This window comes from Gekko japonicus, unplaced genomic scaffold, assembly GCF_001447785.1.
Source record: "Gekko japonicus isolate JY-2015 unplaced genomic scaffold, Gekko_japonicus_V1.1 scaffold2021, whole genome shotgun sequence".
Lineage (NCBI taxonomy): Eukaryota > Metazoa > Chordata > Lepidosauria > Squamata > Gekkonidae > Gekko > Gekko japonicus.
In genome coordinates, this window is record NW_015165305.1 from 292,900 (window position 1) to 311,840 (window position 18,941).

The 18,941-nt window shown below is 45.1% G+C and overlaps 1 protein-coding gene across 1 annotated transcript; it reads right to left on the reverse strand.

The window, feature by feature from the left end:
- Nucleotides 1–7,006: 7,006 nt before the first annotated feature.
- Nucleotides 7,007–9,375, reverse strand: LOC107109750 (zinc finger protein 33B-like). Its single transcript, XM_015410432.1, has 2 exons — nucleotides 9,307–9,375; nucleotides 7,007–7,520 (listed from the first exon to the last, which is right to left on the reverse strand). The coding sequence occupies exons 1-2, from the start codon at nucleotides 9,359–9,361 to the stop codon at nucleotides 7,030–7,032; spliced, it is 546 nt and encodes a 181-aa protein (XP_015265918.1). The 5' UTR covers nucleotides 9,362–9,375; the 3' UTR covers nucleotides 7,007–7,029.
- Nucleotides 9,376–18,941: the final 9,566 nt, after the last annotated feature.

Consider the following 18,941-nt stretch of genomic DNA (forward strand, 5'->3'; position numbering starts at 1 on the left):
CTTCTAGCCGCTCCGGATCTTTGCCTGCCCCTGCAAGCAGGCCCCCGCGCGCAGCGAAACCAACCCGGGCGCTCCGTCTTGCTGATTCCAGCTGGGCGAGCCTCGAGCTCCGTCTGCTGGAGCTTCCAGCAAAGCACTTCAGTCGGTTGCTAGCATTGCACGACTTGCGGCTGGGGGTATGTGTGATCACAGACCGGAATCGCTGAGGGAGGAGGGGAGATACCAGCTCGGAAACCAGGAAAAGATGACAAGAGCGGAGGTCCAGCACATCTTTCTCAGTGGAGTAGGTCTGGAGTAGGGTAAGGGGAGGATGCCGCCCGGCCCAGGGCATGTGCACAGTGTTTTCTCCTCCCCACTGAGAAAGTAACAGCTCACACCTCTGGGAAGGGGAGGGGGGTTAAGGATTTTCAGATCTTAAGGAATGGCTTCCCCGAAAGGTTCGTGAAACCCGGTACCTCATTTAAAAAAAACAACACAATTATTTTAAAGCGAGAGATGATTTACCATAAAATGCATGTTGGCGGTATGCATTCAGTTGTTCTTTTTGCATTTTTAAACGCGGGATGTATCCCCCCTTTGGGTCTCAGCGAGAAAGGCGGACTACAGATCAACAAACCTCGGACGTGTGCAGGATTGGGCGGTAGCCATCCAATTGCGAGAAAATCTGCTTTGTACCGAACAACGAGTTTTGAGACTAACCCTAGGCTCAAAACAACTTGCAAGTTCCTACATGTAACCCAGGAGGGTGTGTGTTTCTGTTTTTATGGACGTTTTATTTATCAATGGAAGGGATCTAGGCATCATTCAATCCAGCTCTTTTTCAATTCCAGTGTATCCCCCTAGTCAATGCAAATTGTATTACCTACATAAATCCGGTTTGCGGGTTTTCTCACCATACAAATGCCGCAATGGAGAAAGCTCCATTTGTTGATTTCCTGCCTGCTGTGCAGATGCTAAATGCACAGGGAACTCAGTCAGCAGATGTCTTTTGCACGTGCTCGGCAGCGCTTTCACCTTCAGCCGAGGACCGACAACCAAAACAGATGCACTGACGGCGGGGAGGGGGGGGAATCAGTGGAATAGAGGGGTTGGCAACAGACCGTCGCCAATAACAACACGTGGTACAGGATTTTAAAAAATCACACACTGACCCAGACGGAGCAGGAGGGCGAAGGGTTAGCCCCGCCTCCTTTTCAGAGGAATGACAGGCACGTCGACCACTCTCTACGGCGCTTTCGGGAGGAAAAGCTCTTGGTTAAGAAGCACAGGCGGGGTGGTGCGAGTTCAGAGACCGTAGTGACTGCACTGAGGGGTGAAATCGGTGCATGGGCTGGCAAGAGCTGATCTGTGCAAGTTGCAAGGTGAGGCAAGGAAGCAAAGAGGTGGACGGGAAGAGGTGGGGGAAATCCTTAGGAAGAGGTGGAAGAGTTGTTTTTTGTGGGAGATGGCAGGATTTTGTGCAGAGAGCGGGGGTTCGGATGTGCGTGAGAAGGAGAGGCCGAATTTATTAGGGGCAGGGGCTATTATCCTTCAATGTAAGGAGGTATAATCTGTGGAGGCTGCAGGCCTGTAGTTAAAAGGTTACTTATTCAGAACATCTATTTAACTTTTGAATTGTGCCCTGCCTGGAGATAACGGCAGTCATATTTTTCAGTTCTTAATGTGGCTTTTTCTGAGATGCACAAAATTCCTCTTTTCAGATCTCTGCGTTTTATGGATGATTCGTGTTGGATCGTGACCTAAATATTTTTTTCCCCTCCTTCGGTACAAGACAGAATCGCTTAAACAGTTTTCATCAGAGGCTGAAATCTTAGAAACCAAATGCGGTTCCAGGTCTGCCCATAACTCCAGGTTAGCAATGTCCTCTTTATGGGTCCAGGATCCTGGAGGTGGTGGTGCGGACGCTGCTTTGAGTGCAGTCCATGACAGAAAAAGACATTGTGCTTGGCTAAAAAGAGAGAGATGTTTTGGGTGACAGGCAAGCCCTTGAAAGTGGCTGTGTCAAAGTGAGAGAGCTGGGTCTTCCCAGCACCCTTTCCGTGCATGTCAAATCTTGCTTTGCAGTTTCGGTTGAAGGTTTCTTTCCTACAAAAGGTAGATCGCCATTTTCATCAAGAGCTGAGGGACATCGGGAGCACGAGCCCATGATGGCAGCTGGGTCTGAGGGCCATTGCCCACTGGCAGCCCTCAGGTATGACACAACTGGGAGCAATGCCGCCAGCCTGCTAGGGATCTTTGGTGCAGCTACCAGGACGCTAAAGATCAGAACTGGCGCTATGGCCCTGGTTGGCAGGTGTGGCAGTACTCTGCAGAACTGGATTGCCATCCAAGGGTACTGGAGTGAAAAGGGCAGCGGGCACAATGAGGGCAAAAGGGCAAGGAGGAACCCAGCACTGGAACTCTGTGCCAGAGGATCAGTAGCATCCTGCATATTATCCCACGCCCTTGCACCAGTCTAGGTAGAAACCCTAGGCAGGGACTCTGGCAAGGTTGGCAGAATGCAGATGCCTGAGCTGACAGCCAAGACAGACAGTCCTATTTTTTTTTAAATTTTTCCATGCTATTGCATTGTGGGAAATGGGAAGGTCTTGGGGAAGCATTGCACTGATGAACCTATTGTTTGGGAAATATATATATATTTTATTGTTTGAACTGCCTGTCCAGTAATTTAATAAAGCCTATTTCTAAAATAAGAATCATATTTCCTTGGTAGGTCACATAAGGCAGTGGCTTTGTGTTTTTAAGTCTATATTCACAGCACAAGGACTAGAGACGTCATTTGTAAAAAGGCAGAGTTTCTCAGGATGCCGAATTCTGTGCATTGTTCTGTCACCTCACAGTGCAAAACACAAAGCCCTGCTTACCATTGAGGTGAGCAGCAGCTGGGCCTTGGGTCTGTTTCTGTATTTAGAGGAAGAAGAAGAGATTGGATTTATACCCCGCCCTTCACTACCCAAAGGTGTCTCAGAGCGGCTTACAAACTCCTTTCCCTTCCCCTCCCCACAACAGACCCTGTGAGGTAGGTGGGGCTGAGAGAGCTCTTGACAGAAACTGCTCTTTTTTCAAGAACAGCTCTTATCAGAACTACGGCTTACCCAAGGTCATCCAGCCAGGTGCAAGTGGAGGAGTGGGGAATCAAACCTGGTTCTCCCAGATTAGAGTCCGCGCACTTAACCACTACATCAAACTGGCTTTCAGTTTTACTTCATTTATGCTTCCCCTTTCCCCCCCAAATTGGTTATCCAGAGCTGCAAATGTCATTCTCCACTTCTCCATTTTATCCTCACAAAAACCCTGTGTGGTAAATTGGGTTGAGTGTGTGTGACTGACCCAAGGTCACCCAGCATGTTTCCATGGCAGAGTGGGGATTTGAACCTCCCAGATCTCTGTATGACACTGACTGCTATGGCACACTGGCTGGCTTTGGCATCCTGATTATGGCACCCTTGTACAGATCACATTCACTTCAGTGGAGCTTGTGTAGAAGAATATCCAGGTGGATTCTAGCACAGTCTGGGCAAATACAGGGTTGTAGCCAACCAGCTTTTCTGCTGGTGCAAAAGGAAGAAGGGGAACATTTTGACTAGCCAAAAAGACTAGGCTGGAGAATGTGGGGCCAGAGTGGACAACCACCATGTGGAATGGTGGTGATAGTAAAGAAGGGAATTAGGACAGGATTGAGTGAAAAAGTTGTCTCAACCCAGCCCATTATCTATTCTAGTGGTGCGTCTCTAAACAGAAGCAAATTTGGCATCCTAATTCAACTGTGTTCTGTGAATAAATAAATATTCCTCCTTGTACCTGGCTGCTTCCCATGGCCCTGGCTTTGTTGCTGTGGAGATTGTAATTGCTGCTTGTCCCCTCTTCCTGTCAAGCCGTTGCAGCTCAACAGGTCCTGGGTCTGGAATGACTGAAGACCGCTGATGGCAGTCCTTTGACCCTACCACATTTTCCTTTCCAAATCCTAGTTTATGCCTCATCTCCTTCCTTCATTCACTATGGACTCAGCTCCCTGTTTCCTGAGCCACTTTTAACCAGCAGCTACATCAGGTATTACTTCTTTGGGAACTTGGCAGATATTTAAAAATTCAAACCTGTTTTTTAATAGAATATTTATTGTAAGGCCCTCAGTGCCATTCATTTCAGTGTCACTTTACAGAACTGAAATCTTGCAGTGTTTTAGCAAGGCTGCAAATCACGCTTAGCTCTTCCCTGATGCTTAACAAAAGAGCAGAAATAAAAGTTTATAAGAAGGCAAGGCTGTAACAGTCTTATGTGTGTGGAAACTGCCAAAGGAATGTCAATTTATGTCAAGCATAACTAAGTAACTAAACAATTAGTCAGGAGCTGAGTATTTTCTGTAATGGCTTAGGATCTGATAGCTGTAATATTAAAGGAAGAAGGGGGTGGAGAGGGAAGAAGAAAAGAAGCCCATTCAGCTACCCACTGTTTATGATGTTACAGATTGAAGTTAACACATTGAAAAGGCGGCGTATCCCCTGGGGGAGGGGAACAAAGCAATGATTAATCTCAGTTGCAGAAGGGAAAGCGTTTGGGATGAAGCCCATGGACTAATGGCAGCTCTTTTCCCTTTGGCAAATGGAACGTTGTGCTGGCTCGTGTAGAAGAGCCTCTTGTGTCAGCGAAGGCCCATTGCTCCAGAGGGAAGAACACCACTACCAGAATGGATCCCAGGGATTTCACCCGTAGTTGTACGTGTGGAATGGACTGGTGTTAGTTCAACATGATGAATGAATGAGGGCTGCCACCTAGAGACCACCCCTTTACCACTCCAAATGCCATGGGAGAGGCGGCTGCTACTGCCTTTCTGTCTATTGAGGTATTAACTCACCACACCTCCAAGGTGTCTGGGGGTGACATACATGGCTTTCCATACAACAAACCTATTAGGCAGTGCCAATATGGTGCCCTAACCTGCACAACTGAGTTGGGATTTGAACCTGGAACTATAGCTTTCCAGTGCAAAAATTGGGGTGGAGATTTCTGGAGACTGGGTAAGCCAGGATGTTCTGATTCCCCTCCCACCTGAAGCCAGTGGCCAATTTTGAGGAATCCAGCTTTATTTTCTAATTACTAATGCCTGCCACAGATGGATGGACTCTTTTTATTCCTTTGCAATTAGATTCCAATGTCTTTTGCATTCATTGTCAAGCCTTTCTATGACCACATCTATTTGAATTAATTTGTGTGTGTGTGTGTGTGTAATCGTGTAATGCTGCTTTGGAGACCATGAAGCAGAAAAGTGGCATATGAATATTTTAAGCAAGTCAGTATGCTCAGTGCTGTTGGAATCAGGTTGGCTGTATGTACTCTAATAAAGCCAGTAACAAATCGAAGAACTATCAATACCCACCTCTCTTTAGACCTCCCCGATCAACAGAACACCAGGAACTAAAGTTTCTTATTACAACATTAAACTTTAATGTGCAAACTACAAAAAATAAAGCTTTAATAAAAATATACAAAAACATAACTTTTTTCTTCTTTAAAAAATCTAAAATGTACATACGCAGCTGTTCGCTGCAAAATCCCAAACATGCAGTTTTGGTATATCAACAGTATCACAGGGGTTAAAAACGGTAGTGTAGAAGGCCTTGGAATACTTGACACTAGAAACTTGCTTCTGACAAACATGTACCAAAAACAAAACAAAAAAACAAGCCCAAACTCTGAGGCAGGGATCTAAAAATCTAATCTAGTGGGATTTTTGTATGTTTTCCTCCCTTTCGAATAGCAGGCCTCCTGTACCACATCACAAACAGGTTTCAAATGGTTAGACAGCAAAGGCAGCTATTGTTTGAGAATCATGAGCCTAAAGCTCTCTTGGGGGCCAGGAACATAATGCTGTGGTTCTTCAAATCCTTGCCAGATTTTTGTAAGTAACTTTATTTAAAATAATCCCTAAAATTATTTATAGGGGGAAAATGCCCAGTAACATTACAGGTAGGAGGATTCCTAATACAAACAACCATAATGGAAGACACCTCTTAAACTGTTCAACCTCTTATCGAGGCATTATTCAAAAAGGAGCTCAACAAAAAGGCAACAGTCAGTATAATAGTCCTTATCTACATTACAATACTTAATATGTCATGCTAAAAGGGGGGGAAAACACTGTAAAGGAAGCACTGGACAAAAGGCCTCTGAGGTGTTATTCCACCATACCTTACCTGGAGTTACTCCAAGCAAATGGAATCCTGACTACATCATCAAGTATCCAAAATAGGATTGGATGGCACAGACCCATATGTCATTTACCAGCATTCACGTAAGTTACGTTGCGCTCACAATACTGGGAGCGAACCTTACATTTTCACTGCTCACAGACAGACATAATACTTCCCATCTGATATCCTGTTATTTTTGAATGAAACCCAGTGGGTTGGATCCAGACATTTCCAGAGATGCAAGGATTTCTGCTCGAGGGGTATGATCTTCCCACTTCATCCCATGGCAGTCTGAAATGTCCCCTGAAATCCTGTTCCTGTCCCTTGTCCTCCAAGAACGGGGTTTCCAGGGCCATCTCAGGCTGAGGGTGGGAGAATCACGCACCATTAGCGGAAATCCTTCTCTCTGGACAGAAATCTGCCTATGGGCACATGCCATCCAATCACTTTAAACAAAAATGCTGCAACTGGAATTTTAACTAGTTCCATTCACATCTGTATGTCATGTGCATGTGACACACCAGTGATCCTTGCCCAGACTTCTTCACAGTGGTACCAGGAGGGACATAACATTGTATTATAAATGTAGACTGGAACTTTGTTGCCCTTCTTCCCTCCCCATAGGCTTCCACAAGTACCATATGAGAAAAACAAAAACATGCAGCTCGAGAGCTGCTGGTAGCATTCAGCATCATTCCTGTGTTTAGGGCAGCTACCTTATTATTACCAGAAGGAGGGGCTGATTTAAAAGACTGCCAACCGTCCTGGGGTTCAGAGCATTTTCTAAGTTTTTTTTCCTACATTCAAGTCAGCTACATTTCTTCCTCACCCTACATTCAAGTCAGCTGAAGGCCTCCTCTCTCTCCTGCACCCGCTGCTCTACGTCATATTGTGCCCCGAGACTTTCATCACACTCACAACATCCAGTCTTTTTCTCCTGGCCCGCCTGGCCTGAATTCCGCCGTGCGTTTTTCCCACACAGTGTACAACGGCTCGGCTCCTCTCGCACATGGGTCCTCATGTGATTCACCAGGTTGAATTTGTGAAGGAACCTCTTCCCACATTCGGAACACTGGTGGGGTTTGACACCCGTGTGCACTCGCCGGTGTCTGGTGAGGGTGGACTTACGAGAAAAGTTCTTCCCACATTCGGGGCACGGGAACAGTGCTTCCTGCTTGTGAAGGGCCTGTTTGTTCATAGACAGCAGGCCGTCGGCATTTTGGCGGGCAAATGGAGCTGGTTGAAGACCAGGGAGGAGCCGGCTCCTTTGCCTCTTTGTACTTTCCTGGACTAGAAACTCTTCCTCGTTTTTTGTTGGGGTCTCATCCTCTGCTGGGATTGAAACATGGAATTTCCCATTAACCACTTTTATTTTATTTTATTTTAACAGTTTCCTTTAGCAATTAGCTGCTTTAAAACCTTCAGTCACACAGCAAATCTGTGACAATGAAACCTCTTAATACACAAAGGGAGAGACACTAGCCCTCAAAAAGTGCTGGAAGCCACACACAACCTTATCCTTCCTAAATATATGGACAGGAGCTGTGATTATGCCTCGGTGAAGGGCAGGCATTCTGCACGTGGTTAAGGCCTAGTTTCTCCAGCCAGTTTTGGAAGCAAAAGAAAGAAGTCCTGGATAATGCCAACAGTGAAAAACTGAGAAGTGGAACTGAAAATGATACCCAGATGAAAACAGAGATAGGAAAACTCATTTGCAGTCTCCCCCACCCCATAGCCAGGGATGGAGGTGGATGAATGACAGATACTCTTTATGGAACTGAAGGAGAAGCACTTCTGGATGGGTCTGCAGATTCCAGTTAAGAGATGCAAACAGCATCCTCAAAGTGCAATTTCCTCCTCCACAGAAGGTCAGAGGCGGTGGTGTGACACTATGCTCATGCTTCACTAATCTTCTCATGCAGTTGAATCATGTGGTCACTTCCAAATTCAGGAAAAAGAACTGAACTGTCCCTCCCTATTCAGAGCTCCTTGCATGTGGAGAGCAAGCACAGTAAGAAGGATCCTAGCTTAGCCTTCGGTCTGCTGTGCCAGTTCTCCATGCGTGGAGATATCAACTGGAAGAGAATTCAGTGTTCTGTTCACATTCGGCAGCAATTTTGCTGATCACATGGTTTGCCTTTTATTAAAATCTTGTGCAGTCATGCTAATAAGGCCCGACTTAAATGCAACACAGCCAACATCTCACGTAAACTGAGCTGCTGTGCATGCAGAACAGCCACATGTGCAATGGTAGCCAGATAACACAATACCCACCCAGACTAGGGATCTCTGGTATGCCAGCATTACATGTGTAGCAGCTGAGTGGCCATATTAAATGAGATGCTGGACATGTGAAAAAGTTGCAAAGTTAAGTCCTCTTGGCCTGCCAGTGTCACATTTAAAACACACCTCATCATTGGAAGAATGTCAGGGCAACCACACTCCTTCAGACCAATGTTCCGTCTAGTCCACCATCCTTTTCACTGTGGCCACACAAATGCCTCCGGAAGGCTTACTAGCAGAGCATCCAGCCTGTTGCTACCCCCTTTTTCTGCCCACCATTCTTAAGGTTACTGTTTCTAAACATGAAGGTTCAATTTAGTCACAGTGGCTAATATCCCTAATGCTGTACCCATTTATTCCATTTGTTTGTCTAATCTCCTTTTAAAACAACCTAAACTAGTAGCCTATGGTTGTGACTTCCATAAGTTAGTTATTCATGGAATGAAGTCATATTCCATGCAATAAAGTCCCATTCCTGTTAAAGTCCTATTCCTATAAAGTCCTGTTGTGGGGAGGGGAAGGGAAAGGAGTTTGTAAGCCGCTCTAAGACTCCTTTGGGTAGTGAAGGGCGGGGTATAAATCCAATCTCTTCTTCTTATTATTCCATTTTTGTCTGTCATTAATCATCTGGCCTGCGCTGGATGTCCCTGAGCTTTAGTACTCTGGGAGAAGTAGAAGAAGTTTCCTCTACTCACTTTCTCTACCCCATCAATAATTTGAGAGACTTCTGTCATTTAGCCTGTTAGTTCTCTTCTCTCTACACTGACAAGTCCCCAGACAGTGATATGACTTGTAGAGCTATTACCCTGTCTGCACAGGACACATGAATCCTTACCCAGGGAGTTGGGGTTCTCGTTAACCTCTTCTTTGGCCTCTCTGCAGAGTGTCATCTGCCTGGAGTCCAACGTCATTTGTTCTGTTTCTGGAAAACTGACAGCCTCCTCAAGCACATATGGCCCCAGCACCTGAAATATTAGCAAAGTATTCAATTCAAGGTTAAGGTCCAGAGTGGGGGAAGGTATCTTCAGATAAGACCAACCAGCTTGTCTGTGCATTAAAAAAAAGGGGGGGGGGTCCCCTCTGGATCAACTTCTGGATCATGGGACCTGAATATACCAAAACCAAGTGGAACAAGGGTTACAGTAAGGAAGGGAATTGGGGGAGATTGACTAAAAAAGCTAGCTGGATCCAACACAAAGAAGAGCTGTAGATAGGTAGAGATAAGAGAACATGAAACAGAACTATTCTCCTAAAAAAGAAATAGTTAAGGATTCTTGTACAGCAGTCTCAGATCAATACATAAACATTATTCAAATGCAACTGTATCCGTCTTTACAGAAAATAGCATTAAGAAAATACAGTCGCACCTTTTAGATTAACTCATTTTATTTACAGAACATGAGTTTTTGTAGTAATTGTCTACTTTATCAGATGCTAGTGGGACTGTGAGCAGCAAGCCCAGGAAATCAGGTGGTCGAATGCTTGCACAAGAACTCTTAAAAGGGACTTAAGACTTCTTGATAAATATTCCATCAGCTGACAGCTTGTAGCTCAAAGTCCCTATAGAACTGATGAAGTAGGCAATGCCATATAAAAGCCCTTGTAAATAAAATATTACTTAACCTAAAAGGTATGAATAGATTTTATTTTAATATATTTTTTATTTTTCACTGACAAAACAAACAAAAAGAAAAAGAGCAGAAACAAACTCTACATTACTACATTTTCACATGAGCAGTGTTTGGTGAACAAAAACATGAATATAAATAGGAAGACAGACCATTATTCATACTCATCTGTATTGTCTATAATATTACAACTAGCTGCATTTTTCTGTCAAAATTATCAAACATACCTTACTTTATTACATACAAATCACTTACATACTTTTAATTTGTGTTCTATCATTTTTTCATGCCTTCATTTCTGATATTTTATCACTATAAACATATATTGCTTAGTTCTACCTCTTAAACATTCCGCACTTGCATTGTTCAACTCTTGTCTTAATCCTTAAACTGTTCAACCCTGGTTTTGATCTATATAGTCAAGAATGCGTTCCATTTCCCTTGAAATTCTGAATCTGGTCTATTGTGCAAGCAGGATGTTAGCTTTGCAACTAGATTTTCTTTATATGTAAAGAGAGAGGTACGAAAACAACATGTCTCGTCAAAGCTCCCACAATTGGGGTGGGCAATGAAGAGAAGCTCAGGTATGTTGAATTTTGCCAGTATTTTATCCGGCCATTCTCCCAAGTGGATCAGGGAAGAGTTCACAGTTCTCCTTAGAACAATCCCACCAAGTGGGGAGGCTGAGAGAGAATGAGCGGCCCAGGGTGACCCAGCTGAGCTTCCTGGTTGAGAGGGGATTTGAACAGAGGTCTCTGCAGTCCTAGGTCATAGAGAGTCTAGGAAAATGTTATGAAGCTTCTGGCATGGCTACAATGCAAGACAAGTGGGCTGTGTTGAACCTAGTTGTGCAAGAGAATGAAAAGCACTGAGGACTTTTTTTGGCCTGATCCACAGATCAAAACTGGCCAGCTTGCCTCACCTTGGCAGCTAGGGTTAAGAATGTCCTGCTGTAGCATTAAAATCTGGAGCTACTTTTAGTAATGGATCAGTATCTGCACATATTTGTTCTGCTGTATGAAGATCAAGGCTACAGGTCTCGGGCTCTGGGTAACAGTCCCAGTTTCAGCTTCTAGGTTCTTCAGAGGTAAGCAAAGAGATCTCTACCCATCAAGCTCGAAAGCCATTTCCAGGAGAGAGACTATCTGGCCAGACTCGAGTTTACTCAGCTGAAGGGGTGACAGAAGCGGGATGAGGAAGGGGGATTACTAGGCTTCTGGCAGGCCACTGGTGGGCTGCATTCAGCCCAGCAGGCCTCAGATTGTGTGGGCTGAGTTGTGGCTACACCTTCACAAGGGCCCTGCAGGAAAGCACACTTTACTTCTGTACTGTTCACATCAATTTTAAGAAAACACCAGGTTAAGTCCAACCAGCTTTTCTGCAGGTGAAAAAGGGGCACAGCAAATGCTTGTACTACACAGCTGTGCAGCTTCCTAGGCTTCTGGCTACCTGAATAAAAGGTACTCACCTGCTGATCCCACCTCTCCCCCTCTCGTTGCTTCAATAGATAATGCTCTGCCAGAGCCACTGCCTGGATACAGGTCTTGGGGCGATACTCCTGAACCCAGTCTTGCATTTCCTCCGGCAGGACAGTCAAGAACTGCTCCAGGATCAGGAGCTCCAGGATCTGGTCCTTGGTGCGGCTGTCGGGCTCCAACCAGCGATGGCAGAGCCCCCGTAACCGACTACAGGCCTCACGAGGCCCCTCAGCCTCCTGGTAGCGGAAGTGCCTGAAGTTCTGACGTTGCCTTTCGAGGCTGGCAGCATCTTCTCGCAAAATGGCAGCTTTCACCCTGCCATAATCTCCGCTTTCCCTGGGATCCAAGCTATTGTAGGCTTGGAGTGCAGCTCCGTTGAGGGCTGGGACAAGCCGGGTGACCCACTGTTCCCTTGGCCATTTGCAGGCATCGGCCACATGTTCAAAGGTAGCCAAGTAGGTTTCAACGTCTTCTGTTGGCGTGAGTTCTGGCACTTGGAGGTTCCGCCATGCAGGTGATTGGACTGGTGTAAGGTCAGGTGTTGGCAATTCCTGGCCCTGGATTTCCCAGCGATGCGGAGCTTCCTGTCGCTCATTTCTAGCCTGCTGAGGTGTCAACAGTTTTAGGCCTCCCCCAGTCGTCCCAACCTGCACAATACGAAAGGTTTTGACTGAACCCTCTGATACCCCCAGTGGATCAGACCCTGTTGGGTCTGACTCCTTCTCCATTTTCACCAAAGGCTGGACTCTTTGCTCTAATGGTGCTTGACACTGGAAATACTGGGCCACCATGTTTCGCTTTGCTGTAATTTTTCTCCTCATTCTCGGTGCTGACCTTCCACTGGCCTTGTGTAGTCTACCTCTAGAGCAGATGGATTTCCACTGACCAGTTTGGCAATGGAAGAGTCCTGATTAGGTCTGGACACCAACCTGGAATAGCAATAGTCATAGAACAAATATTAAACATGAAAGCAGCCATTAAAATTCCGATTTCAGTGACATCAGTAACCAGGATGCAGCTGTTTAGAGACAGGAAGGAGCTTAAACCCTTACCACGGTACCCACATGAGGCAAATCTCTCCAGCTTATAAATATGGGCCTCAGCAAAGAAAATTCTGCATTCTAGGTACATCACTCTCTTTTGAAAATATTTGTAATTTGTTTTTTAAAAGGCCTGTCTTTTGAATCATCCCATGTTAACAAGTTGGGTTGTTTAAACTCGTGACTGACTAGAAAGAAGAGACCTGTAGCACAAACTGGCTGACTTAGAGGGACTAAACCAGGCCTTTCTCTATTACAGTGCCACCTTAAGCAGAGTGACAGCTGTCTAAGTTCATTGTTTTATTGGACTTAGAAGGATGCAACTCTGCATTGTAAAACTGCATGTTTACAGGAGTAAGTCCTATGGAACTCAGTGGAATTTACTTTTGTGTAATGTCAAACTTTATTCTAAAGTATAAAAAAAATTATCTTCCAACTGTATAAGACTGAGCTGTCTGTATACAAAAAAATTCTGTGAAAAGAGAAATTATACAACTTGGTTCAGTTTGGTGAAACCTAGCCAGTCTTGGAATGCTATGTCACAGGATATCTGTTTCTCCTCCTACTGCTGAGTCATTGATTTCTCCTCTCTCCTCAACACAGTGCCATAAAATATGGTGTGGTAATGGACAAGAGACCAGATTAGTTATGACAAAAGATTCCTATCAACAGTCTTATGACATAAACTGAGACACAGCCTTGGAGATATGCACATTTGAGTGACACAGTGGGTGTTTGCTTAGCCTTATCCCCACAGGTTACCTTCCCAATTAAAAAAAGCACCCTCCCCAGACTGCTTTTTACCCACAGGGAAAAGCTACAAGCAAGAAAAGTGGAAGTTGTACAGGGATTTGGATAAGAAAAATGCGCCCCTTCAGCACCAATCAAATCTGCACACACACCCCATTCCAGTGAAAACAAACTAATAAATACCAATCAGGTTTAGAGACTAATTTGATCCATAGCACTTTTAAAAATGTTGTGACTATGTGTCAGTTGCTTTGTGTATGTAAATAAAAAGCCAGCCTCCCTACTCAAGCAAAGTCACTTTCAGTTGTCTGCCTTGCTACAAGGTACATGCAAATGAAGATATCCAAATGTTCATGTTACAGTGAATGCATGTATAACCTACATGTATGTGTGTACATCTCTCTTTAATACAATACATTTTCACTTAATGAATGACAGAAGGAACCAGAACAAATGTGGGGATGGTACCAGGAGTTCAGCTGTACGTGTGTTGAATGCAACATGACAATTACTCAACATGCATGTAAAGGAAAATCAAGTGTATGCCATACATGGATTATATGTGCATTTGTGCATTCACTGTAATTTGTGAAAGGGGCTGTGGTCACTTGGAAAATCCATTTTATCAGGGTGGGTGCACTGAGCCAGTTTTCTGCTCCAAATTGTTCACTTCCCCCATGTGGCATTCCAAATACAAAAAAGGTTAGGACTTTGAGCAGAAAAGTAGTAATTATGGAAAAGTTTAAGCATCTTCGCTGTACTCCTTCAATTTTTTCACTCATTCACCAGAAAGAGAAAATAAAACCCACACCCAAGGAGGGTCAGTTGTACTTGTTCATAGATAACAAGTAACTACACCCACATAGTTAGGCCCTCATTAGGAACTGAAAAAAACCCACACGGCCTGACAGCCTGGCTGTGTGGGAGATGGCCATGTTCTGGAGGGCATGTAGTATTTTGCTATGGGAGGTGGAACGTGCAGCCAAAATGGGATGGAAGTAAAACAAGGTAAGTCACAAAATAGGAATGCTGTCGCTAAGAGGCAGCCTTAGAGGAGCACTTATGTGCTGGTATACCTCAGTGGGGAGCTCAGCCTGCAACCCCCCCCCCCCAAACCTGAAGTAGTTTGCCACAGGCATGTAAGTGGGTAATACAGAAGAAAAGTTGCATGGCCCTGGGCTCAGTCTCATCACAAGCCATATCCAGCCTGTAACATTCTTACAACCTTGTGGCACAAAGCAATCCCAATAAGCAACAAACCTGCCATCATCTGGAGTGGGAGAAGAAACCGCCTTTTCCCAGGGGCAAAATATTGCCATCCAATGCTGGGAAAATGCAATACCCTTGGAACACAAGAGCTGCCTTGGGAGACAATGCATAGACCTCTGTGCCCAGCTGTGTGAAGTTCTGGCCATCATATCTCAAAGAGGACATGGCAGAGCAGGGGAAAGTGCAGAAGAGAGCAGCTAAGATGATTAGGGGAGTGGAGTCGCTTTCCTATGAGGAAAGACTGGAGAGACTGGGACTTTTCAGTCCAGGAAAAAGGCAGCTAAGGGGAAGTGAGGAAAGACTGGAGAGACTGGGACTTTCCAGTCCAGGAAAAAGACAGCTAAGGGGAAACATTCCAACTTTATAAAATTATGCAGGGGGTAGAGAAAGTGCATAGAGGGGAGCTTTTCCTCCATTTCCCACAACACTAGAATTCAGGGGCACCAAATGAAATTGCTGAGCCACAGGTTCAGGCCAGGCAAAAGGAAACCTTTCTTTACCTAATGAATAATGTGGAATTCACCGCCAGTGGAGGTAGTGACGGCCTCAAGGGGCTTAGACAGATTCATAAATGAGAGGCCCATCAATGGCTACAAAGCCATAGTGACTGAAGAAAACCTCCATAGGCAGAGGCAGGAAACCTCTGAATACCAGTTCTGGGAGGCAGCAGCAGGCAAGGACTTTGGCTTCTATGCACTGTTTGTCTGGACCTTCAGGGCAACGGCTTGGCTGCTGTATGAAACAGTATGCTGGACTAGACGGATCACTGGTCTGATCCAGCAGGCTCTTCTCATGTTCTTAATACATTTGTATTTGCAGAATGGCCCCAGCATAGCTTGGAGCAAAGGATGGCCAGATGTAGAGAAACCAAAAGAAAGCAGCAGTAAATGGAACAGAGCACAGAAGAAGTACAAAGTACAGAGAAAGTACCTCAAGTCAGGAGCCTGTCAATTTGGGCTCAAAATGCTGAGTGAAGAGACAATTCCTTCAGGAGTCCGAAGTGTGGTACTGAAGAGACTGACCTTTCTGAAGGAACTCGTTTGTTTACTTCTTGAAGGAATGGTCTCAGGCCTCAAAACATTTTGGGCCTGGCCCTTGGGCATCTTCGAGGCCTCCTCATGCCTTTGTTTTCAGATGGAAAGGAAGATTTTGTACCTTTAGGAACTGTTAAAGAGGGAAACCTAGCAAGTAGAGCTTTGCTCACCCCTGTGTGAAAAGCTACATCAGCTACACTTCCTCAGCTACACCTGCTACATTTCCTCTTCCCTCAGTTTCTAAACCCTGCTTGGGAAGACTGACAAGATGAGAGTTTTTTAGTCCACAAAACAATCTCACCTAGTCCCCCTCCTTACTACAGCTTCTGTCTCACATGGCTTTTATCTACCCTGTTTCCCCAAAAATAAGACCTACCCCAAAAATAAGCCCTAGCAGGATTTCTATGCATTTGTGGTATAAGCCCTAGTGTGTCTTCTTGGGGAAAAAAAATATATAAGACAGTGTCTTATTTTTGGGGAAACACGGTATGCAGGTCCCATAATCCCTAGGATAGCCTTTTGGGGCTGTATTTTTCACCAGCCAAAAACCTGGATGCTCTTAATCATGATATCCAGTATTTCCAACCCACACCCACCACTCAAATGCATTGGCTGGATATTACAAACATGGTACCTGGTAGGGCTCCCCCCACCCCAGACGTACTGTGGCCATAGTTAGGGTTTCTGCATAGGTCTCTGCACCATGCACCGTGTAAGCCGCTCAGAGCCCTTTGGGGGTGAGAGGGGTATAAATTGAAAGTATATATATATATATATCACAGGAGGACACAACTGCTTTGAGTGACTGTGGAAAAAAAGTCAGAAAACCAGGGACCTCATGCAGTGTAAAGTAACACAGAACTGCTTCATGCCCTCCCCAAACGCTGCGTTCTTCAGCCTCCGCTCCCCAAATCTCCAGGTATTTCCCAACCTGGAGTTGGCAACCCTACATGGAACGGACCATACTACACTCATAAGCAGGGCTACTTAAAATGCGGGCTATAAATAAAGTAAATACAGCAGCCTGAAACATAGAAATCAAGCAGCTCGAGCTTCTCCCACTGCTTATCCCCATGCCAGGGAAAGTACTAACTGTTACATTAAAGGTAAAGGTAAAGGTTTCTGTTGCTCGAAAGCCAGTCAAGTCTGACTCTAGGGTCGCGGTGCTCATCTCCGTTTCCAAGCCGAAGAGCCAGCGCTGTCCGAAGGCGTTTCCGTGGTCATGTGGCCGGCATGACTAAACGCCAAGGCGCACGGAACGCTGTTACCTTCTCACCTGTTACAACACTGGATGCCAACTTTACCACTGATCCTGCAGACCAATAAGCTGTTCAAAGCAACCCTAATTAAGTAGCACGAGGAAAACAAAATAGGATGATGTGAGGAAATGGTACAACCCCCCCCCCCCAAAAAAATCAAGTTCTAATAAGCAATGTTGCTCCCTGCCAACCAAGGAATGCTGAATTAGTTAAGCAGCTATCGATGTGTGTAAGTCAAGTTCACAAAAGTGCTCTTTGCTGCTTTTAGATTCAGGCGGCCACTCTATTTCCTAACCTCTTGCCTTTGCAGCCCACAACCTCCGCCACCTTATGTCACTATTCTACCCGCCTCCCCCTAGGCACACTGAGATCAAGTGGACTGTACAAATAACGAGGGTTCATTGTGTCCTTGTGCTTGATAGAATTTTTGTATTTCCCACACACACTGTCTTTGAATGTTCCAGTGTATACGATTAGTATGGCAATGGCATGCATATGAAAAGCCCAGGCCAGGAGAGAAAGTTTGTTTCACAAAAGAGGGCCATCAACGGGCCAGACGTCTTGGCTCCTTCCTCTTCCAGACTGACCTCCATCCCCACCCAGTTACAATGGTCACTTTCCCAAATGCATGCAGACTATGTATCCACAGTTCTTAATTTTTAAAACCATATGCATACAAAAATTGCGACTTTAAAAAATTCCAATCCCTGGTTAGAGATTTATGAATATGAATCTTTTTAAAAAATCAATGTACAATGAGTTTTAAAACTCTAGTGCTATAACAACAGACGGGATCTATACCTTTTTAACAGAACTGTTTCTGCCTGTCATGCAACTGGGAAATGCATACAGAGGGTTTTTTTGTTTTTAAAGGTGTTATGTGGTAAGTATGACAAAAGAACACACCTTTGAACTCCACATAAATCAAACCAGAACATAAACACCTCATCTGGCTGTACAGTCACAATTATTAACACTGATTTTAACCTCCACTTTTTGCACAATAAGTGCACATGCAAAGGTGGGGTGCAAAATCCTGCTCTTTAAACACCCAAATTATGATTTGCAGGAGAAGAGCATTAAGGGATAAAGAAACCACATGAAAAGATGCATTCAGAGTAAATACACTTAGAAGCAAGTCCCATGGTATTCAGCGGAACTTAATTGTTCGCATGTACACTTACCTCCCCACCCCCCAGCAATTAAGTGTTGAGTAGGAATCCTGTGTGCCAAAAGTGTTTAATCTACAGGTACAGCATATCACAGTGAGTGAGGAAAAGCAACACTGTGCAAAAACTTGCCCTGCAAAGTTCTTGTCGTACCAAAGGCACAGGATGCCCAGCAAAACATTCCCTTGTGTCCAGAATGAGGCACTCTGCAAGAGTGGAGGAGCTAAGATTTTGTTGTTGTTGTTGTTCAGTCGCACAGTCGAGTCTGACTCTTTGCGACCCCATGGACCAGATCCCGCCAGGCCTTCCTGTCTTCCGCCGTCCTCTGAAGTTTGCTCAACTTCATGTTCGTTGCATCTATGACACTGTCTAACCATCTCATCCTTTGCCGTCCCCGTCTTCTTTGACCTTCAATCTTTCCCAGCAACTTCTCCAGTGAGTGCTCCCTTCTCATTTGGTGGCCAAAGTTTGGTGGAGCTAAGATGGATTTATTTAAATCGTAATTCCCACTGCTGTCATACTACTTGCCCTGACCTGGATAGCCCAGGCTAGCTCGATCTCATCAGATCCTGAAAGCTAAGCAAGGCCCTGGCTAGTATTTGGATGGGAGACCTCCAAGGAACACCAAGGGTGTGATGCAGAGGCTGGCAAGTGGCAATGGCAAACCATCTCTGAAGGTCTCTTGCCTTGAAAACGCTGTGACTTGATGGCACTTCCCGCCAATGCTCCCTCTAAGCTGTGGAGTCTTGTGAGCAGAAATTCTACTTGGTGAGCGACTGGCATTCAAGTTGTGAGCTAGCCATTTGGCTACTGCATAAATTAGTTTGCTCTGGAGCCGTCCCT